This window comes from Onychostruthus taczanowskii, unplaced genomic scaffold, assembly GCF_017590055.1.
Source record: "Onychostruthus taczanowskii isolate IOZ18803 unplaced genomic scaffold, ASM1759005v1 scaffold38, whole genome shotgun sequence".
Lineage (NCBI taxonomy): Eukaryota > Metazoa > Chordata > Aves > Passeriformes > Passeridae > Onychostruthus > Onychostruthus taczanowskii.
In genome coordinates this window covers 5,558,889-5,583,433 of record NW_024501237.1, presented here as the reverse complement: position 1 = coordinate 5,583,433, position 24,545 = coordinate 5,558,889, and the positions used below count along the sequence as shown (strand labels likewise).

Here is a 24,545-nt window from a genome sequence, read left to right as displayed (position 1 = left end):
CCAGTATTTTTCTGTTTGTCGGGGTTAAGCATACTACTCTCTAATTTTTCTTTTTCCTGCTTCTTAAACAACACAAAACGTTTTTTAGTCTTGCAGACCCCCACGCAACATCCGTGAAACAATTGTTGTAGCTCTGGGATTATTCGTTGTCACAGTATCCTCAGCTCACTATTATCAGGTCAATTGAGTACTAAACATTTACCTCTTTCAGGTATTCTCTAGTTGAGACTACAGTTTTCACTGCTGGTTTTACTTGTGTACGCTGTCTAACTGCAACTGACCGTTTCTTGAAGTACTTTGTGCAGCATCATCTACTGGTATTGCTTGCTCTTAATAACAAAACAGCTTATTGAGGAAACTTGGCATATTTTCGTGGTTTTAGAAGGTTATTTCTGATGTCCTTGTTAGTTACATCTCATCTATGTGTGGCTCTCCGGGATTTGTCTCTTTGCTCGTACCTTGTTGCTTACACTGTTTCAGAAATACCTCATTTATTTTGATCTTTCTGCCTGACTTTCCTGTGTCAAAGTCACTGGAGAGCTCTGAGTTGTGGCAGCTGGGATGTTGTCTGTCTTATCCCTGTACTGCATTCACTAGTATTTTATTTCCTTTGTTTTCTGGAGGCTTAACTGCCCATGAGATCTTATAGAAGGATATTCTGTATCTATTGAAACCTGTTTTCACAAAATACTTCAGGAATTATCTTGTCCTTGATCTCTCCCTTATAAAGTGTATTGAACATTCTCATATCTTTGCCACTTCCATGCAAATTCCTTTCAGCAAGGTGTTTCTTTATTTGTTTTGCTGTATTGGTTATATTAATATATAGGAGGTCATCTCTAGCTGTTATATATTAAAAATTGTCACCAAATCTCTTTCTATACACACACTTGTGGTATTCCTTTACCAACACATGATTTTGTAGTTGGAATATCCTATTTTCTCCAGTTTTCTTAAATAATCCCTCACCTACATGGACCAGGTAGAGGACAGTCATGAATGTTAGTGGGTGTAAATCTGAAAGTGTTCAAGGTTTTGGGTTTTTCACTGTAGCTATTTTGTTTGCGTGTACTTTCTTGAAGGGGAGGTTTATGGTGGTAAATTTGTCTTAGTATTGTTTATGCTTCTGAAATGGTTTGTGATTAAAAAATGGTAGGCATTTCTGTAGTCCAGTTGAAGATAAAGTGTTTTTCTGCTATTCTTGGTTTATTAATGGAATATGAAAATATGGTTCTGTTGCTTTCAAATATCTACAAATGTGTCCACAATTAGGTTTTAATTTTCATATTTTGAAAAAACTAAAATATTTTTAATTAGAAATTTTATTTGTTAAGGAAATTAAGGCTTGACTGATAAAAATCTTCAGTGCTATGAAATGTACAGTCCATGTGTAACTGTATCACTACTGCTAATACTAATGGACTCTTTTCTGAGTTATTGCATTGATCTTCCACACATATGTGAATAAAACAAATTATATTACCTCTTTTATGTTAGCCCGTAAAACTAGAAAATGTTACTCTCTGTATCACATTTGCATCACGAGGACTATGGGGTGCTTTCATTGCATAGCTTTATATTTTTTAGAGGGTACTATATTTTAGAGGGTGGGAAATAAATGGGTTTTGTGGTGTAGCTGTGTAGGACTCATGTGAATGTAAGCGCTTGATTTCATATTTAAAAATACAATTACTGTATTTAACTAAGATTTAATTGGGAAGAATCACTGAACAGTTTTGCTATTGAAAATGTGTAGAATGTCTCTCTCAGATGCAAATTTTTAAAATGCATAATCTTTTCAATTTATAAAATTCAATATCTCCCAAAGGATTCAAAATCAATCACATTTCTTGCTGAAAAACAGACTTGTTCCTATCCAAGCTACTTTTAAAAGAAACTGTGTTTTTTATTAGTTTTTATTTAGCTGGAATTCCTAAATAAATATTTGAATACCTGCAAGACTTTTATCAATTTACATTATTTTTATTATTAAATATATGTATATGTATGATGTGTGTATTATAAAATAATTATAAATCATTATTAACATTAAAGCTATGATCTTGAGACTAGAGAAATCATTATTTTTAATTGTATTGGTAATTATAGTAAAAGAAAAAACATCTGTATTTCACCAACTGCTGCAGACATTTTTCAGTTGGAAATTTAAAACTTTTTGTGAGTGCTTCATCATTAAGTGGACAATGCAAGCAATTTAAACTTTGAAATGATACCTGAGGAGCATCTTTGTGTTGGTTGATTGAAGAATAATGTTGTGGGTTATAATTTCTTTGTACTCAGACACACTAATTCGGTAAAGTTGCATTCTGTGAGGATTTGCGTAGATGCTTCTCTCTGCACACAGTTATCAGTCACACTGATTTCAAGCAGGTCATGTGTCTGCTGTTAACTCAGTAGCCAAAAAACTGATTTTTGCCTTCTTCCCTCATCCTCATCTTGAATTAACCTATGTCTTGGTTGCCAGGTCTGCATGACCTGGACTTCTATTTTCAAAATTCGTTTCAAAACCAATAGTAGTAGAGAAGATGAGGGTCCACATTTCCAAAGAATTTTTATAGTATAAATATTTATTTAGAATTCTAATCATTATTTTTAAAAAATTGAAAGTAATTTCCTTAACAGCAGCTTCTCTTTAAAAACTGAATTGGGAAGTAGTTGTAAAAAGCTTACGTGCTAGTGTTCCCTTTTTCATTTATCGTGCTAAGTGGCAGGAGTATCAAAATGTCCATAAATCACTAATCAGGCTAGTTAGTAATGGAAATTCTCCTATTACTGTTACTTTCTGTCTACCAGAATGGCTAAAAATTTTCAGAGCCTCAATATACTAAAATATGTTTGAAATTGCTGCAGCTATAAATGCGATAGTTTACTGAAGTCAGCCTGGTAGGAAAAGAGTGTTGCTCCAGCACTGAGTTTTAGGACAGTCTGCACATGCTCCTTTAGGTACTCAATAGCACTTTTATTTTTTTACCCCTGCACACATTTTATACATTATTGTGTGAGCCCTTCTTAAAAAAATAGCCAGTAAATAATTCAGTATTAGTGTAACATTGTTTTACTACGGATGTAACAAATATTCTTTGTTTCTCGAAAATGGCAGGGGAGGACAATGTTCCATGTAAAGCTAGAGTCCTTCAGCACCATCTGCTGGCATCCAGTTGAAGCTGATCTCAGGAATGGCTCCTAAGCACTATATAGTAAAAAATTAAAACTACGTATTCACATTTTGGAGGAAAAAAATTCATTTGTAGTATAATTTTTATCTTTTTTGTTGAAATTATGGGAGAAAATACAATGTGAATTTAAATTCAACATATGAACCAAAACAGAAATAGCTCAGGAGTGTTTTGTTAAGTAGGACCGTAAAAAGAAATTGATTACTTTTTTCTTTTTATTTTAAAGGGCTTTAACAAGCGCAGTGTTACATTTTTTTATGTGTGTTACAAATACAATTCAGTATAGAGTATATCATAGAGAAGATACACAAAGCTTGGAAAAAGTATCCGTAACATGTTTTTGAAAGGTGTAGCAACCAATAAATATTCTTTACCTAACATTTATTGCATTAGTCAATGTTAGCCTTGAAAGCCTCATGAAAGCTTAGTGGACAGAACCCCTGATGCTGTAAATGGTCCCACAGTTCCCTGTAGCTTCACAGGTAACAAGGACTTAGGCAATCTGCATGAATCTAGAACAGAGCCTTAAATTCTGCAGCCACAAAAGGTCACTGTCCTTTCTTCTTTCACCTGTAACACATTGATACCTCAAAGAGTTTGAGGCCTCATTGAACGTCATTGTATGGAGGCCTCCAGGTACTCTGTAAATCACGTAGAAATGATGGTTCTACCTTCCACACAATTAAACTGGAAAAAAGATGAAGAACAGGTGGATGAATTCTGGTATATCTGGAAATCTGCAATGATGGCATGCAGGACAGATAATTTTGTATTTATATAATGCCACGAGTTGTGTCACAGATACCTATGGGGACAAGTTCTTCATTGAAAAGAGCTTGCAACAGCATTCACAGATAGTTTGGAAAGCAGCTAAGCAGCCATAGTGGCTTGGTAGCGATAAGCATGTAAGTCTGTGTGCCATAAATATTTGTTTTGGCTAAAAGTATGTCCTACTTAAGTGTAGCATTTCTATCGTCCTTGTTTTCAGCTAGCTAAAAGACTGTGTTTCAGGACTTGTCAATCAGTAATTCAAAGAAGCATTGTAGAGCAAGTTTTGAGGCAACCAAGGATGTATGTATGTTGAGACTGGAAACACAGAAGGAGTTTGGATGCTGCTCTTTTGGCAGTACCCAGCTTCAGGTGTTACTAAAATGGGATGCATGGAATTTCCAGCAGGATAAAGATATTTAGTACTGTTTGATGCAACACAGACCTTTGAATTCCAGGAAAAACAATGCTCTATTTATGACTTGTAACTAATAGCTGATGTGGTAAAAGGGAATTACATTCAGATGGTAAATGAATACAACCTTAATGTGCACCATATACAGAGTTGTGGGATGATGTGCTAATGCATCACATTTATTTACCTTGGTTGGTTGCTGAGAAAAAACACCATTCAGTTTCAAGTCTATACCATGTAAGACAGAACAGAGTAGTGCAGAAGATATAATAATTTATAGTCTAGAATAAGATCACAGCATAAATGTTATAAAAATTATTTGATCAATACATAAATTCTGACTTTGGTGAGTAATTATTTTTAAGTGTTTCTGGATCAAAATTCTAGTAGTAGCACTAGCACCGTGGAAGTATTGGAGTTATTCCCTGTCTCATTGCAAAAGTATCTGGTTTAAAGAGTTGTAAAAAGACCTCTAACTTATGTATTCTCTGAACTTGGTGTATGCCACCAGCACTCCCAGTTACATTGGTAAGTAAAGGTGGTAAGCATCTCTGTAGTACAATATACTACTGGTGGTAGTATTAGTTTGAAATGACCTTTATAAAAGTAATGAAATAGCTCAAGCACAGACTTTAGAATAAATTACATTGATGTATTTTAATAAGTGGAAATATAAAGATCATAAAAATGTGCCAAACTAAGTGGAATTATCATGAAACCTCTCATCTCAGATTATATTTTGCCCAGGTTATGAAATACTGTATAGATTTAAACTAGATGTAGTTATCTTAGTTTATCTTACAACAATTTCTCAGTAGCTGCTATTTCTGACTGAAATAATTGCTTGTTTATTATTTTTTTCCTTTTCTGTTTAGGTTTCTTGTCTTTTTTTCTTGAACTCTCTAGGTAATGGTACTATAAACCAAAAGAGAGAAGTATGAAGAAAATCGATTATTTTTTTAGTATAAACAGAAAAAACCCCTTCATAAACGTGTTTTAGAACATTATCAGACAAAAATGACAGTATTCTAAAACTTCAAAGCTGCCATTTAAGTAACAGTTTATGAAGTCAGGATGGTGCAAATATTAAAATATCAGTATTCTCTGACCCCGAATATTCACCTGCAGATACTTTCCAGGGGCTTCAAAAATGCCTGGGTTCAGTGGGAGGAGTCCTGCTGAATGACTTCCAGGACTTGCAGCAGATGAATCCCCACTTACAGAGAACCTGTTTCAGAAAGTTTTGTGTTGAACATGTAGGTGTAGGAATTAAGAGGCTAGGGATTATTGACTTTTGAACTCTGAATAACAGTTTATGAAGGCCTATTAGATCTTCTTCCTTATTCTGTTTGTTTTAAAAACATAGTTTTTATGACACAGCATGTATGAAAAATCTCTCATTAATACTGACTGAATGCTGGTCACTTGTTGCACTGAGTGACACTGAGCTAAGTATAGTAAACCCTCCTGGATTATATTTACTGAAAGGAATCCTACAAGATAAATCTAATGTACTTTTTCCTTACTGAACAAACTATAGCATATCCTGTGCTTTGCATATTTAGACTTTGCTTCAGGATAGAATGATACATTGTTCAAAGATGTTCCTTTTTCAAAAAATACAGGGTTGAAGTGTTTTTTTACAAAACCAAAACTTGCATCTTGGCATAAGGTTGTACTTTTTGTGGTAAAATAAGTCTGAACAGATGGGAAGTAGTTTGAAGGAATTAAGAGGAAATGCGGATGGAGTGTCACGTGAAGAACCAGACAACAATGAAGTTCCTATATAATATGAAAATATTATATTGTTATATAAATATTCTTATTTACAAAGAAAAAAATATTCAAACTGAAACTTTAGGAATACTTCAACGATTTTGTGTGGTATCACTTGAGTAAGATCTCTCATCCATCAGGTAATTTTCCATGCCAGTGAAATGGGGTTCTAATCATTTGGCCGATTATGTGATCTATAAATAATATTAATGCACAGACTTCATATAATATTTGACAGTTATCACTTTCATGCAATTAAAGTCTGAAACCTGCCATATAATCAGCATAGGACCTTAGCACTAAATTAGTTTTCTTGATTTACCTACATTTTGCTTAGAGCGTTTTTGTCTAGATGTCCTATATTCTGTACACACATCTATACTTCCCATGTTTATTTCAAAACTTTTATTGTTTTCCTTATTTTTTAATCATAAAAAGCAACTTCCAAATTGGGAAAATTTAAAAATTAATTTTAGAATGCCTTTCTTACATGTATAGTTTGGTTTGGTTGATGTATCATTCTAAGGCGGCACTCAATCACTTTTGCAAAAAATAGGTAAAAAGACAGATTAACTGATGCTTCATTTGATTTGGATTTTGTATTGACATAAAATTGCATAATTAGTTTGCCATTTAAAAGTGCCCCACAGCCTCTGCAATCAGAGAATAATTTAGAAATGGCTGTTTAGATCTCTGTGACATAATAATTAACTGTCTTCTCAGTATAAAACATAAAAAGGAGCACAGTCAAATATTTATATTTTAATGTGTTGCATAATATTATCTCACCCATAAATAGTAGGAAAGGTATCTCATATTTAATTGTGAAGTAAGTTTTTTAGCTAATCTCTCATTTGGTTTCTTTTAGGAAGATATTTTTCTTCAAATGAGTTCCTGTGTTTGGCTCAGCTTTTACAGCTTAGTGCTGAAAATAAAGAAAGCGAATGGAATTTGCTGATGGATTTAAAATGTCATGATCCTGCTTTGTATTGTAACATCACCAAAGCTGAAAAAAATAGCAGAGAGAGACCCAGTAATACAAACCAATTTCTTGTTCTCTCCAGTAAGCCTTTTCTTCTTCTGGATGTCATTAAAATGGAAGAAAGTTTTGACTTTTCTGTAATCCCACTGTTCCTTTTTAAACATAGTCTCCAAAAGCCTAACATTTTTTCACTGATATATCACCACAGGCTGACATGATATCGCATGCTCTTCTTTTATCTTCTGAAGCCTGAATTTTATGATTTAAAATGTACTTTAGTCACTTAAGTAAGAGTGATATTTTATGTTATTTTCTATGGGAAAACAGCTTTGCAGAAATTATTTATTGGAATGTAGGTGAGTTCTTTTGAAATAATTTGAATGGTTGCTGCAAAGGTAAAATATTCTGTCCATTCCTAGATAGTAACTTTATGTGTGCCTCCTGTGACTTAAATAAATCATTGATGGCATTTGTAGCAATGTGAATGTGGCATTAAGAATGTCACAGAATTCAGCTCCAAGCAACGATCCAGTGGTGGGATAGTCTTAGGATATCACTATATCCTGCACTGAAAAAAGCACATCTGTAAAACTATTGTGTCCTGGTTATAAGTGCTGGGATTTGAACTATCTTTAATTTCATTTGACTTGGTCATCTTCCTTAAGGATCTCCATAAAGATTCTCTGTGTGTTCTTTTCAGCCCTTACTTAGGGTTTGCATCAGTGGTCGTAAACCTGCTTAGCGGACAAAGGCTCTCTTCCCTTTGAAGTCACTTCCCTAGCTTTTGAAAGGGGTCTGTGAGTCTGTTCTAAAACAATTTAGAAAAGTTTGAAGTGGTGCCCCTTAAACCAGCAACAAAATAAAATTTTCTCTTTGCATTATTGAAAACCATGACAATCTTTTGAATCAATAACAGTTTAAAAGCTTTTAAAGAAATCTGTTCTGCTCTATGACCAGCTTTTAAGTTGACCCCATTATTTGGGAAATCAGGCTTGGAAACCCCTAAATACTTGACATTCTTATCAAAGGAGTCAGCCTGACTTTTCACATGGCTCTTCTTTTACAGTATCTATTCAAATCCTACGTTCTTTAAAGATACTACTTAGTTTTCTTCCCTTTTTTGTTCATTCGGGTTGGGTGGTTTGGTTTTTTTTTTGGGGTTTTTTTTTTTTTTTGGTGGGGGTTTTTTTGTTTGTTTGTTTTGCTTTAGTGTTTTTTTATTTCAAATATAACTTAGGAAACAGTTGATACAATCTATGAAACACTGATCCTTCCCCTTGTACATTTATACTCTGTTACGTTTGAAGTCAAGTCCAAATTATGAATAGACTGTAAGTGTTACTTGGGCAATTTTGTTTTCTGTGAACTCTGATAAATATATATGCTAAGTTTCTACTTCTTGATTTAAGAGTCTTATCTCCTACATTTAACGGATGTAGTTGCTGACAACCTTATGCAGATAAAGCCCATAATAATGTAGTTGCTGTAAGCAATAAGTTTACTCTCATGATTTTGTGTATCTGCAAGTCCTAATAATTCATTCAGGCATTGCTTCTCATAAGTGCTTCTAACTCCAACATCTTACATTCATTACCTCCTGTAATTTTCTGATTTCAAAAGTTTCATTAATGTGGAGTGTATAATTAGATTAATTCCTTGCTGACCTATGCGAGTATGTGTTAATTCGATTTCTGAAAGCAGAAGAAAGCAATAAAACCAGAGTTCTAAAATTTTGCTAATATAGGCAGCTTATTTAAAAGAAAACAAACTAACAAGACCTTTAAAATGCACAAAGCTGCCGCATTTTAGGGCTTGGTAGTGACAGGGAGAAAGAATTAGGTCAGTGACATTAAATTGTTACTGGATAGTATGACTGTTACAGTTGCTGTTACATTTTTCCCCTAAAACTGCAGGTCTGTGGCTTGGCTATATAGAGCTTATTTATGAATCGTCTGAGGTGCCCAGCCCATGTTTAGTGGGGCAAGGTTCAATAGAGCAGCTTGCTCTGAAAGTTTGTGAGCAAAATTCACGGGATCAGCCACCTGAGAAGTATCTAGAGGTCATTAAATCCACCCTTATGCTTCTAATTTGTTGGGAGTTTTTTTCCTTTGCTCCTGAGCTGTCTGCCATACTTCCTGGGCTTGAGTCTGTTTTTTCAAACATTATATGGAACAAAAGTGACAGATTCTAATGACTGTTTCTTAAGAGATTAGAACGATTCAGCAAGTTGCTCTAAAGCATGTTCACCTTTAAAGTGCTGGCAGCGTACATGCCTGGGTGTGTACATGTATGAACACACATATATAGTGTCTGTGGCTATATCTAAGAAGAAATAGATTTATTTACTTCTCAAGATTTTGTATTGTTGGTACAAATTGTGGTACTAACTGCAGAATAAATCAAATTTTGGAAGGTCAAAATTTTTAATTTGAGACTTTGTCAGAGATTATGACCTTTACTTAAAAGCCACTGGAATGTGGCAGCTGCACAGATGTTTTGGGAGGTGGTATAAATGGTTTGAGTAAAAATATTTATGCAAGCCCACATCTTACACCTCTTTTGCAGAGAAGTCTCTCATGGAGGGTCTGAGAATCTATCCCTTTAAATACAGCTCCATGATCACTAATAATGCTCAGTACCAGTACTGCTGGTGCTGCTCTACATGGACAGATTAATGACATTATGCTGGGTTTATCTTTTTAAATTTACAACCCCAAATGTAATTTGATTGATGCTAACTTAGTAACTAATGGAGTCAGTTGGTCCCACTATTACTCTGTGTCTTTGTAAAGCCATCTCTTTTTCAAGTGAAAAAAGAGCTCGATTTTACCACTGCTTTACTGCTTTTTTGGTGTCTCACATATCATCATTCATTGTGAAGTAAAATTATTCCCTGCTGCTTAAAAACTCATCTAAACCTTTTGAAAACTACATAATAGCATTGCCCAAGAAATATCCTTTGGAGTTTAAATGCTTTGTAGAATGCTATGAATGAGCTAACACTCTTGAAGAGGGCAGTGAATAACCTATGAGCAAAGATATAAAACTATTTAAAGAGTTTTATAGCATTTGCTTACCCTTTCTCAGCCTTGACCTGGAGATTAATATTTTTTCCTTTAAATGTGCCAGTTGTACAATTCTACTTTTTTACTGTATCTATGTATGTTTGATTATAAAGAGAAATACAATTCTTTTTTTTACTGTATCTATATATGTTTGAGTATAAAGAGAAGTTGAAAAAAAAAAAAACCAGTTCCTGTGGCAGGGAAATGTCTAGTAGGAACATTAATGTTGGGTTTGAGTGGGACTTCTTTGCAATTCCATCAGAAACTCATACTGACTGTGGTCGAACTCCACATCTTGCAGAGAACTAGACTTCAAGCTGAGATTTCAGCACTGTTAATAAGTTAAAATAAAATCAGTCACTGGAAATTTTCCTTCATCTTTGGGCACTTTAGGTGTCTTCTCTTGATATCTACTCTAGTGATACTTGCATTTACTAATGCCTGTTGTAGGAAAGGGTAGTAATTGACTTAAATCTCTCCATCCACTAAATATAAATTAGAGGGGTAGAGAGAGGGAGGGGAAGCCAACTTTGGTTGGTTTTACTGCACACCTGACTTTCAGTAAATATGCAGGCAGGGTGCTGCTGCTGTACTACACAGGTAGGAGTACAACACTTCTGTATGCAAACAGGAGCATTGAAGTGATTTGTAAGCAATGTGTACTCAAAGAGCAAGGAAACAGAAGGTGCTTCAGTGATGGAAAGCGGTGATTTTGGGAATAGATTGTAACCAAGATTGCTTTTTTTGTTTTTTCACTGAAGGTGATTTTGCAACTCCTCGAGCTGTTCTGACAGGACATGACTATGAGATCACCTGTGCTGCCATTTGTGCTGAGCTCGGCCTGGTAATAAGTGGTTCAAAAGGTAAGGTAGCTCTTGTAGTTTATTTCTGTTTGTGAAGCTATAATCCTAATGCCAAGAGGAATATAGTCTCAGGTAGTAAAATTTATAAACTTTATGGTGGTTTTATTACTAACCTTTTTTTTAGTTGCTGTGGAATTAGAAACCTCTATTTCAATATGTTGAAATTGAGGATTATTCAGACATTTATAAGAAGAGGCAACCACATCAGTTTCCCTCCTGATTGCTATTTCTGTTTGTTTATCCGGTGTGTAATTGCATATAACATAGTTGGATACAGCCTTTGAGGGCCAGGATGGTGAAGAGTGGCTGTAATGGATAACTTCTCAAAAAGGGGAAGCAAAAATTAGTTTTGAGAGAAAGACAAAGTACCAGACTGTTTGTTTGATGAAGGGTGTGTATAAACTACTGGTAATTCTGTTCAGGCTCTTTCAGCTTGGCTGCAGAGCCTCTCATATGCTTCGTTTGTATTCTCAAAGACCTGCTTTTAGCAGCCAAATTATGAAGAGTGATGTTGATTCTGTAGATATTCTATATAATTTTCTTATTTGCTTAATTGTCCACAATTATTTTTAAACTGTAAATTTCTTGGAATTAGTATCTTTCTACTTTAGTGTTTCTAAAATAGCTACTCAGAGACACTTCTTAGAATTGGATGTACTCATGGTATGTACCTGTGTGCATTTCTGCATTATGCACGTGAACTTGCGTGGCTTATGTGCAAAGCAGGTATTTGTCAAAACATGTTAAAAAAGCAAATATTTAGTGGGCTGTGTATGGCTTCCAATCTTAATATGAAAACATACACTTGTAGAATACCTACATATGTAAATTCATTATTCTTGCTCTGTGTGTCTGTGTTTTGATAATCTCATTTCAAGTTTCAGTATGTTTAATTATTCACAATTAAATAATCTTAAAATTAACTCTCAAAGTAAAATTAACTACTACCTGCTTTAAAAGAAAATCCACAGAAGGCAATCTAGGAATTTATACCTTAATGCAAAGCTTTCAAGGGATAAACTGTTTATCTTAGTGTCTGGCACCCTTGAAGTCATACGCAATTCACCTAAACATGGTAACAATCATTATAAAGTAATAAAATAGTGATTATTTAAGTAGAAGTCATGACTCACTATTTGAAAAATTATGTCTATAATTGAGCATATAAATCAATAACCTGAGATCCTATTCTGTCTCACTAGAAGGACCATGTCTCATACATTCTATGAATGGAGATCTACTGAGGACGTTAGAAGGTCCCGAAAGATTACAAGGTCCCGAAAGTTGCCTGAGACCAAAACTTATTCAAGCTTCCAGAGAAGGCCATTGTGTCATATATTATGAAAATGGCCTCTTCTGTGTGTTCAGTGTGAATGGGAGACTGCAGGCCACTATGGAAACAGATGACAAGATAAGGGTGAGTGTCCTCAAGTGTGTGCTAACTGCATGGAGAAAAGCTGTCAATGCTGGGGTTGTGTGGAGACTCTTTCTATAGCCAGACCATGAATATGTGGTACCAGACCATAGCATAGCAGCATTCTGAAAACATTTAAGGGGACCATGTACTCTTAATAACATTAGAAAGTGTTTATTATAGTTTTAACTGTAAAATAACTCTGTTCATAAAGTAAGGAATACTGTGTTTAGGAATACTGTCATTTCCTTGAGCTGGAGAACACAAATATTACTAACTGCTGACCAGGAGAGGCTGTGCTGCATCTTTACTTTTCAGTCTGAAGGCAGGAGGTCAGTGGTCATGCTATTTTGGATGCTTTCTTTTGGCATCTCTGACTGCATTCCTGCATCCTGGTTCAGCTAGCATGTGTTGTGCTGAACTCCAGGAAGTTTATAGGGATATATCTATACTTCAACTCTTTTAGCCTTTTGGCATTTGTGAAGCAGGCAGCAGAGTTCCACATCTTTAGCTGCAAGAGAGCTGGAGCAAGTCCATAACTATGCAGTAGGCATTTTAAGCCTATGGCTTTATAAAAATTATTTTATAATGCAAAATTAAGGTCTCTTGACAGTTCCTGTGTAATAGTATCTATGAAACAGAGCAGAAGCTGCCAGCTGTACTGAAGTACCACACCTCCAAGCTGATTTTTGTAATCTGATGGAAGATCCCAGGAACTCAGCTGCTGGGATTTCCAATGTTCTCTTGAGTTGAAAACTCTCAAAAGTTTTTTCCTTTATTTGGATTACACATGTCAGGAAGAAAATCCCTCTCTGCCATCATGTTTGTTTTACAGAATTATTGGCATTCTTTCAGCTGTTGTGAAAAGTTGTGAGGACTTCTTTCCATGCTAAAGATAGAAGAATGTGTCAATGTATTTTAAAGAATTTTGATATTCCTTATTTGCACTTTATAGCTTGTGTGGAACTGCTTCATTAGCACTGAAGTTTCTGGTACAGTTCAGTATATTCCACTTAAAACCTTCTAAAACTCCTATTGTGTACTATGCTCTGCTAATCCAGTATCCCTATGTCATCCATTCAGAATTTCAGCTATGCTTGTGGTGGAATATGCAGAAATAACTTTCTGTGTAGGTCTCTTTTCCATAGTGAGAGTGCAGTGGATTAGGGGGCATATAACTTTTGTTTTTTGTGGCAGCCACAGGTGCAGGTTTGAGGCTGTGGAAGTGAAGTAAGAATGTATATATTTCTGTCCCCAGACATTTTTTCCAAATTAATGTAGATTTTTGCATCAATTCCCTGAAATTGTACCTTCAGCCGTCCTTGTACAAATACTTCTGAGATTTTCAGCCTACCCTTCATCCCAGAGTTCTTTCTGTAAAGCAAGACCATATCACAGTGTTTTCTCTTTTTACATTAATAATGTTGATAATCTGTCACTTTCAGTTGTGATTATGTTGTCAGCTAGGCCAGCAAATCTGTAAAATATCTAGAAATCCCTTGCTGGCTAAAACAATTTCTGTAGTGTTTCAGTCAGTACCCACAGCTTTAGGAATGTTGCTGAAGGCAATTGGAGTTCTGCTCTCTGTGGGCCAGAATTATGTTTGTAGAGGGGTTTGGGGTTTATTTTGTTTTGTTTTGTTTTCTTTCTGTCCCAGTGGTCCGAGCTGAGCTTTACACTTAAACAACCTACAGCGTCTCTGCCAGTGCTTCTGCACTACATCATCGCTGAAGGAGAGTGGCAACTGCATGATTAAAGTGGGGCATTTAAAATGAATAGCACCTACCCATGGGCTGTGCTGACAAACTCTCCTCATTGGCTTTTGCTTGGGGAGGATAGAAAAGGGAAGGAAAAAGGTCATAAGTGTGGAATTTGTAATAGAACAGCTTCGGTTTTCCTGTGTCATTATGGGCCAGTATTTCAGGATGTTATTGGTAAAACTAGCAGTTTTCAATATGACGCTGGGATCAGCATTCTCATTTTCTTGTATTCTTGTGCTAGAAAACTGCCATAAAAAAATTCAGAACCTCTGGGGAAATTCTGGGTCTAATCAATGCCTTCCACCTGTTTTTGTTTTAAATACTGTATTGGTCAGTGAAGCTTAGGCATATCGCAGTACATCTACCGTGTAGTGTTTAGATATCTTAATGAATACCTTTAACTCTAAATAGTCTGCTTGTTCTGGGAGGTAAAGTTATTTTATCCTAAACAAAGACTGTATGCTGTTTCACCCAGAGGAACCAATTTATTTTCCTTTCCTGAGTCTGTTTTGAAATGTGGAAGTACCCACAAGACTCCTGCTGCTGTAAGCCAGGGCTGTCACAGTGTCAGCTCTGCCTTTTTACAAAGCACTGCCTTTCAAAAACCTGAAACGTTAAAAGGGATTTGTGCAAACTTTTGAGACTTTCCAGGGAAATACAAGTCAAAAATGCAGCTTTTAGAATATTGCTGAAATTGTGCACTTTGGGGATTATTTGAGAGTCTGAAGCTCATGTTGTGAGAAAGATTAGTTGCAGGGTTGTTTCAGTTTCATACCTAGCAGAATTGCAGATAAACTACGCTGGGGAAAAGCAGAACAGTAAAATTGATTCATGTCACCCTCTATACCAGCTGGAGTACTTGGGAGTAAAAGTATCCTTTCGTTTGTTAAATCTTGCAGGGCGTATCATGAAACAGAAATGGTGACAGGGTCACCTTTTTCTTCCATTCATTCCTTTATCCCTTCATTCATTCCTTCATCCCTTCATATATTTTTAGGCAAGTGGCTGAGAAATTTATTTATAAACAATAAAAATTAAATAAATCAACATCTTGTCTTCATGACAAGCAAATGACTTAGTAAAATTGCATAGGTATTAGTAAGGGTTCAAAGCCTGTACTTTATTTAATCAAAAGATCACAAAATCTACTGCATGTTGCAGGTAGTGGAAGAGTTAAAGATTAATGGCTTTAATTTGCCTTTTAATATAGCATTTCTTCAGTAAAAGCCTCAAGTATAAAATTCAAGTGAACCATGACCATAAGGTTAATGGATTTTCATCAGCTGAATTTTATAAGTATAGCAAATAATTATTTGTCACGGTCTTCACTGCAATTTGGAAATACCCTTAGGAGGCTGCTATTGTTATAAAGAAGAAAACTACCCCATATTGATTTTTGCTTCTAATGAATAATCTCTTTAATACTTTTGTGGTTAGTTAGATCTTGTGGTCATCCACTCGGTGCATGCTAGTTCTAGATCATTTTCAGTCTTACCAGTTTGTTTTCTGCCCCTTTCTCACTCTACTCTTCTAAGACAGTCTCTAAATTACAGTTTTCAAGATCCTTGTGCCTGTGCTTTCAAGGTGTGCTTAGCACATTTCTGATAGCAACAATCACAGAAGCAATTCATAGTTGGAACATTTATTTTTTGGGAGGAGAGGAAGAAGCTTCAATTCAGAATACTCAATTCTAATCTTCATTAGTATTCCATTTTCCATACTTTGCTGTGGTTGGAAAAACCCTACAAGTTTTGCTTTATTATGTCTAAATTTACATGTATGGCTTGTCATCTTAGTTTAAAACATGGCTGGAATAGGTTTATCTTTTTTTTTTTGCTCAGTGTTACATTTTGTTTAGAGTATATGTTTGTGTTTCAATTACACTCCTTTTAAAGTTATTGTATGAAATAAAATTCCAGCAATGTGATCCATTCTGACTCCTTGGGAGTTGTTGCAGTAAACACTCAAAATTTATAACATAATATAGAAGCTCTATCTTAATCTAAGTGTCGCACATCGTATAATTCTTACAGGATGTATTTGGCATCACAGTAATAGAGTGCAGCAATACAAAAAATACAGATATGCACTATGTCTGACTTCAGTTAGTGCTGCTCACAAAGCAGTATCTTACACACACTGTATATTTTGGTTTCTAGGCTTGTCAGTAGTCTGTATAAACACTTCAGTGTTGCATGTACGTAACGTTTTTGTGTTTTAGTTTCTCTGATTTTTCTGTGGTGCGTGTGCTGTAAATTCTCTATGTTAAGAAAAGCCCCAAACTTGTTTTCCCTGAGGTATGTAAAAAGTTTTGCATATTTACAAACCTGTATAAACAGAGACTGCAAGTGCCAAAATAATTACAGATTTCAGTAGAGAGATGTTTGCAAAATCCTGTCTTCAGTTCTTTCTACTGTTTCCTGAATCTAAATTTCTGAGCTGGAGTTTTGCTTGTAGACTATCATCTTGAGGCAATGTCCTTGCTTTGACAATGTTTTAGTCAAAAAGAATCAATTTATTTGAGAGTGTGTTTATGGAATTTAAAAGCCACTGCTCTGAACGTCCTCCATTCTTACACCTTTCTATTGAGAAGGTGGGCCAGCTGAAATTTATCACAAATTAATCCTGATGTGAAGGGTGTGTATTGCATTGAAAGACTGCCCAAATTTAGCTGATTCACAAACCTTAGGTTAAATACATTTGTAGATAATGCTTAGTATCTGTATTCTGTACTGAATATCTGTAGGCCATGGATGCAGTTTTTCCCTGCAACCAGTCATCCCTCACAAAGAAGTGCACAAAAGTTCCATGGCAAGAAATGTGATGGTTGTGACCCTGGGCAAGGAAAGGGAAGACCTGATAAGGAAGCAGAGGAGAAAGAGCAGAACAGAGGACAGGCTGTTTCTGTGCTGAGTATTCTTGACAAATCTAAAAGCAGAGAGCAGAGAAGGAAAAACAGAGGCAAGCTGGGGAGCAAAAGTCAGAAAGAGAGTGGAGAAGAGGCAACTGAAAGCAGGAAGAAAGCACAGGAAAAGGCTTGGGCTTACTTGGAATTATTAATTATGGTCCAATATGTAGTTTCAAGGGTCTTGATATTGCTGGTGGCTCATGCTGATGTCATTCCACATGACAGAATCCATTCAACTTTCTGGTTTTGTTTCTTTGGAAAATTCTGCAGACCTTTAAGTGTTCCTGGAGAGATGGAGGGTGAGGCTATAAAATCAGGGCCTGGTATCTTCTACTGCTTACATTTCTGCACAACAACAGGGCAGGAGCCTCCTTTCAGATGAAGTTTTTAGCCTCCTCAGGGTTTATGTAGTTGTAATTACTGAGACCCATATTGAAAAAATGCTGACATTTTTTCAGTCATGGAGTCTTCCAAGGATTGGTGTTGGGCATCAGCTTCATTCAATGCTTTTTGAGGTGGGGAATGCTGAAAGTTTACAGAGTGATGAAGGCAATGCCTGAGATGAATGGAGAGCTCTTATGCAGTAATACTCAACAAGACTGTGGTGTATTCAATGAAACTGATAGGATCACCTCAAAACATGGAATAAACCTGTGGTAAACTTCTGCCAATTTCTTGCCCCCCTCAGAAGGCATCAGCATGCTCAAAAAAAATTAAGAAAATTCATAGGCCGCATTTCTATAAATAGATACTAAAGGGAACAGGAACGTTCTGATCTTCCTAATCCAGTGATTTTGGGTGCTGTAGTGCACAGGGGGAGAGAGCTGTGTGCTGACCAGGCTGGCAGCATCTCCTGCTGCCATTGTTGGAGATAGACCTCTGGGCTGGATGGATCATGGTCTCTCTCATGCCATAAATTAGCACTTGCTCTAATAAAAATTCAAGTTCAGTTCCCTTAAGACCCATTTTGGCTTATTTACACTCGGAAAATCTTTCATTTAAGAATGATTTCTCCTGAATCCTTTCCATTTAGTATCTGGTAATATCATCTGGTATAGTCTTCAGGTAAAGAAGGAAAATTTATTCTTCTGGGTATTCAGTATGTATCTCGATTTTTTTCCCAAAAGCACACAAGAAATATTAAAATAGATTGAAGATTCCTGTTTGAAGAAGTCTTGACTCTGAAAACCAATAATATCCCATCTTTCTTCATGATCTGGTTCCCAAATAAATATTTCAAATACAGATTTGCCATCAGTCCCCATGATGCATACAAAACAGGGTGTATGCTATTGAAGTTTTCACAGGCAGTTTCAGGATGGATGATAAAAGGAAACATAGTCCCTGGTAAGAGAGGTGGATCATTATTTTATTAATCAAGTGCAGGAATCTAAAAGTGCTGGTCTAAATTAATTTTAGTGATTCGTATAACAATTCAGTTCTTGTCAACATTCAGCTTCTGCTAGGCTGGTATTAAAGACCCTTGGGGGAATGTCAGGTGCTATATTTTAATGCCAGTGCTGCTGCATCTTGTAAATCTAGCTAATTAGAAGAGTAAATTTCTTTAGCTGACCTCATATTGGATCTTTGGAACATGGAATAAATCACAGGTGAGGTGAGACTTAACTATCACGTCTAATGTGTTGAAGATTTGTGCATAAGAGCATTAATTCTCTTGCTGGGTAAAATAACATAACAATAATGTTGCTTCCCAAAAGCTTGTGTTGATATCAGAGTCTCCCTGGACATCCAGCTATCAATGTGAAACCTTTTATTGCTAGGAAAAGTGGGGAAGTAAGAGTCACACGCACGTTTATCTGACAAATCTCCCTGTGCTTTGCCCCAGGCCATTCAGCTGAGTCGGGATGGACAATATCTGCTCACAGGTGGAGACAACGGCGTTGTCATGGTCTGGCAGGTGTGGGACCTCAAACGGCTCTTTGCTTACCCAGGGTGCGATGCTGGAATCCGATCCATGGCCCTGTCCTATGACCAAAGGTGAGACAAGTCTGGTCTGGACAAGAGGATTGGGGAATACATATTTACAGTTAAAGTGCATTTTTGTTGTTCTGATTGTGATTTTCTGTGGATCACAGATCCTGGTGATTATCTTGAGAATTCTGTGCTAGCAAAAGTTTTTTTTGTAACCTGTTATATTTAGGGCAGATAATCTTTTTCAGGATTTCAGCTCTTTGGGGAATCTGCCAAGATCTAAGAAATCTTTCTTTGGCAGATTTTCAAGATAGGCTGAATTCTTGGTTTGCTCCAATGTACAGTGTGGGTCACATGGAGGGGGAAGGTTACATGTGTGCTTTCATCTCTCTTCTTTCACTTACAAGACAAATCACATTCCTAATTCCAGACTTTTGTGTTAAAAATAGAACAGTTGGAATAGGTGCACAAGAAGATTCCCTCCACACATCCATGTATTTGCCAAAGCAAGTGTCATTCTCAGTTCTAGAAAAGATATTTTATCCACATACAGCATAACCCTTTTGGAACAATCCTCTTGCTGAAGGTTACCAGTTAAAATTTTTATTGCAGTTTCACATTGCACTTTCCAATGCAGCTGTACTTGACAATACTTCAGTGCTTTTATCACAAAAATATTGTTTGTTTATAAGATGGATGTTTCCCATTTCATCTGTACACCTTTAGCTTTCAGGCTAGGATTTTATTTGCTGTAGTTTATTTACTAAATGGTGTTTCTGTGTACTTTTCAAACAGATTTGTCTCCTAAATCCCTTATGGATGTCCACATATGTGGTAAAGCATGTTGCTGAGGCTCTTAGCCTTCCACTTACTGAAATCCATACTGAATGTTTTTAAAATTTTTATGTGTTTCTAAAACTTACACAAAATGAACTTGAAAAAATCCAAACCAGTAAAACCTGTGAACTTCAATGAAACACTGAACAGCTTCTTGATAAGCGTAATTAGAGAATATTAGCATTTTGGATGAAGAGGTTTTCCATTAAAAAAAAGCCCTTGCTGTTAAATGTATTTCAAAAACTGTTGAATTTTAGACCTTGGAAATTTGGCATTTAGAGAATATTTAATTAATGACATATTAATGAACTGAAATTTAATATGGACACAGAGAAATTTATCCATGGCCTCAAGTTAAGAACCTATGCACTATGGATTGGAAGAAGAAGAAGAGATTTACTCAGAGTATTTACGGAGTAATTACTGATTAATTACAGGTAATTACTCAGAGTTATTTAAAGACATTTTAATGTAACAGAAAAACAGTCAAAATTGTGCTGTTGACATGAAATAGGTGATCCTATCAAAATGCAATGTTTTGATGATCTCATACTTAATCTTCTTTTTGAAGAAAAGATTTGCAGTCTTTTACTCTGAATTTTTTAATTCTAAGGCTTTATTCCCCCAAATGCCAGGACTTTATACATCCTTATAGTTCTGATTTTTGTAATGCTTTAATGAGACTGTAGAGAAAATGATCCAGAGACTGATTGTGTACTGTGTCAGGGTCATGGCTTTTCAAACACATCTAAATGAACTCCATTAGCAGGCCAAGGGTAAGGAATTCAGAAAGAAAGAGTGTCTCAGTGGGAAAGCCCAGGGATTGCTTTCAGGAGCTTCCAAAACAATCAAAGCCTTCAGTTTTAGTATTTCCAACTGAAGCCTTGTGCCCACACCCAATTCCTTCATGTAGATGTGCTTAACTGGGGGAGTAGAAACTGAAATGAAACTTCCCTTTGCTGCTACACCAGGGCTTCATACCCCCTCCAATACACCCCCAAAATCAGCCAAGGAGTAATCCTGAGGAATCCCAAGTGGCCTTGCAGGACAGGAATGCTGGTGAGCAGTTGTGTTGCCCGGCTCCCGGGTGTAGCTGTAGGCTGACCCCACAAACTGTTGCACGGTGCTTTGTGTGTTTTCTGACCAGTCAATCTGCTTCCCTCAGGTGCATAATGACTGGAATGGCGTCCGGGAGCATTGTGGTTTTTTACAATGATTTCAATCGCTGGCACCACGAGTACCAAACCAGGTACTGACCTTCCCAGAGGCCTGGACAAGCACTGACAGGAGCAGCTGTGGCCAGGAGGGAGCTGCACACAGCACTGCCTCCCTCGGGGTCGAGCCACCACACGGCTCCTTATAGATACTTCTATTACATCTGAATGTAACTGAAATTTGCTGGAAGAAGCAACCTATTTTTTCAAGTTAATTGCTATTTTTGTAGACCTCGCTTGACTTTTTTGGGGGAAGGGCAAAGAAGCAGAAAACCAGCTGCTGGGTTCTGTAGTTAAAAGAAATCTATATTTTTAGTCACAATGAGAAGTCTATTTTGATCCCTGTATGTAAACGAAACCTAAAGTAAACATGGTTAAAACTCACATTCTAGCTATGTTATGAAGAAACAAATGTTCCATCTGAAGCTTTATCTATAACCTTGAGGAAAATATGATTTTAACATAACAGAAATTAATTATGGTATTGGGGGAATTTCAATCTGTGCTATTTGTACCACACTTTGTCTCATACTTTTCCAAATGATTGTACTACATCAGCACTGAAGTTTCTGGAAATCAAGGGGTAATATTTAAATTATGATTAATGTAATTTTAAACTTTGCAAATCATTTCCATCAATGTTACTCTTCAAGCATGTTTCTAGGCTTAGACAATTAGTTCTTTTTTAGTTGTATGTTTAGTGCAGTTATGAGAGAAATTGGGAACAGAGTTTGTGTTACATCAAGTGTGAATCCTTTTTAGTTTCTACCTGGCATCTCCTTCAAAGCACACCAAAATGTGGATTGTTCCTCCAAATCAGAAAGGCCCGTTTTGAAGGCTTCAAACCAGAAGCCCGCAGAGGTAGGTGTTTCTTAGCAGGGGCAAGTTCCAAAGCACATTTCTGCTGGTTGACTGTGAAAGCAGGGAGGCAGCAGGGGTTTGCTGGTGCACAGTCCCTATACAGCAGCAGAAGCACAAGATTTGCAGGCCACTTTTTCTTTCTTTTTCGTCAGAATGTGCCCCTGCAATACTGTAGCACATCATATTCCTTTTCTGCCTATAGCGACAATGTCTTTTGTATTTTGCTACCACCAAATCCAGTCAGATCCTGCCTAGTCATTTTAAATTACCTCTTTCTTTTAGGAAATGAAAAATAATTTATACTAAGGAACAATAAGTTATTTTGGTGTTGCACAAATCTACTTTTCTACAAGATTGCTGTGCAGAACTCTGTGAAAATATTTGTGAAAAGAACTGTTACTGTTTTGTAAGTCTGTATTGCATAAAAATCTCCTTTGTATGTTGTGATCTCTGAGTTGAAATTTACATTCCATATCTGTATTGATACATACATTTCTCTAGCTGCCTACTAGAGCAGTTCCTGGTTTTTCTAAGCATTTAACTATTCTATCTTTCAGTAAAGATTTGGAATGAGAAAATTCAGTTTGAGTGAATAAATTAAATAAAATTACATTTGTAATTGACACCTTCAGTGGAGTACTGGGTTCTTGTGATTCAGGATATGTTCCTAACAGAGGAAAGGGATGCTGTAGCTGATGTATTTAATGTACTTTTGGTGTGTATGAAGAGGTGTTTTCTGTGCTTTCTGCATTTTCATACAGAGGTGGTTGTGGTATATCAGTAGTTACATTTTCATGTTTTGTGTAGCACAAGGATGATGGGATTAAGCAAAGGCTGTAGTGGGTTGTGTCTGTGGGAAGTGCCTGGTGTACTGAGCTCTGTGTACTGAACATTTGTTACGCAAAACTTGTATCTCGTATTTCCTGAAGTTCAACCACATTCACAGCCTTGTATCAGCAGAGTTTGAGGGGAAATTGGAATGATCTTGATCTTAAATTTGAGTTTGTCTCAAACCAGGGGTGGTTTTTCCTAGACTGGGTGGAGGGAAAACAAACAAGAAAAAAGTATATTTTGCTAAATGGAAATCCTGAAAGTCTTCTCTTTATGAGGAAACACTTCATTATTGATAGAAATAATAGCTTCTGATCTTGGAGCCAAAATATTTCACAGGGAGTTGATTTGGTAGGTTGCTTGTTTTTGAAAGGGCTCTATTGGATCAGGAAATGCTTTCCCAAACTGGGAGCACAGCTGTACCTGTGTGTGCTGTCCTGAGTTGCATCTAACCCTCCTTGGGAAGCAGCAGCTGCTGCATTGTGGTGTTTTGCCTCTGGAGTGCTGCAGCCTTTCTGAGGGAAAGGACATCTTCACCTTCTCCTCCATGAGCAGGCCTGTGAAGACACCTCTGTTCTGGACTTCTCTGGTGAGTAGGACATCCCCTCCTTCCACAGGTGAACCCAAATACATTGGACACCACCCTGGGGCCCAGGTGTGCAGTTGGGACCTCAGCTTTGGGTGAAGTAGTTCCCACCTCATGTTGTTAGTGAGGAGATGGAAAACAGGTTAAATTTCCAGCTGCTTGGGCAGTTGTTCCTCTCTTCAGGGCAGCACCTCTGTCACATGGATCACCTGAAAGATATCAACAGGTGCCAGGGATTAACCTGCAGCTGGGCCTCATTTGGCTGGTATTGGCAGAATATTCCTCAAGAGAGAGACAGACCTCTCTCCTCCAGTGCATTTTTGCAGAGGGAGCATTTATGAAGAACATTTTTTATGTGAAAGTCTGGCCTTTCTTTTACATTGGTGAGTTCAAACAGAGCTGCTGCCATCTGTGGTTATGGGAAGTGCTCTGCAGCAGTGCTGCTTGGTTGGGTTGTGTAGTACTTGGCAAATGTATCTTGAAATCCCTTGTATTTTCTGTCAGCAAATTGCTGATAGAAATGCTACAGGATCTGGCAAGAGGAGATGGGGTGGTCAGAGTGGGGGTTTCTCTGAAGGCAGTTTGTTTTATGGTGCTACTGCAGGCAGAGGTAAACGAATGCTCAGACTGCAGAATATTTCTGCAGCTCTTGGCTCTGTTGTGCTGTCTGTCTCTACACCTGAAGGCAAGCTGTGTATGTATCTGTTACTGTTTTTTGCCCTGACATCCTCTTGGTAGTCCTTCACTTCTCTGCAGCACTTTGTTCCTGGTAAACATCCCAAACAGCTGATCTGATACCAAGGTAATGGGAAGTGAATTTTTTTGCAGCTTTAGTCAGGACATGAATGTTGTTAGTTGTATTGAATAAGAATGGCCTAGGTAAGGTGACTAGATTGTAGTTTTTTCACTTTGTCCTAAATTTCATATTCATAGAGATTTCAGTGTGCTTGTGGTATGGCATACTTCCTTTTTCTTTCTCCCAGAAGTAATTCAAGGAGAATAACAGATCACTATATTGTTTTTGAGACACTGGGTTTATCTTCATCAAATAGAACCAGAGATGGGCCATTCTGAGAGTGCTGCTCTAGACCAGTAAGACCTCTCTCATACAGGGTTAGGATGTTTGTGTAACACTT

At 36.7% G+C, this 24,545-nt stretch overlaps 1 protein-coding gene across 4 annotated transcripts in view; it reads left to right on the top strand.

The window, feature by feature from the left end:
- The window catches only part of LRBA (LPS responsive beige-like anchor protein), a 369,042-nt gene extending 346,427 nt beyond the window's left edge, over window positions 1-22,615 (top strand). For 3 of the 4 annotated variants that reach the window (XM_041411918.1, XM_041411917.1, XM_041411914.1), the window contains exons 54-57: window positions 10,965-11,066; window positions 12,269-12,483; window positions 18,995-19,146; window positions 21,083-22,615. In XM_041411918.1, the coding sequence (XP_041267852.1) occupies window positions 10,965-11,066; window positions 12,269-12,483; window positions 18,995-19,146; window positions 21,083-21,173 (560 nt within the window). In that variant the 3' untranslated portion in view covers window positions 21,174-22,615. The remainder of the gene's footprint in view (window positions 1-10,964; window positions 11,067-12,268; window positions 12,484-18,994; window positions 19,147-21,082) is intronic. The other variant, XM_041411916.1, reaches the window with a different exon arrangement.
- Window positions 22,616-24,545: the final 1,930 nt, after the last annotated feature.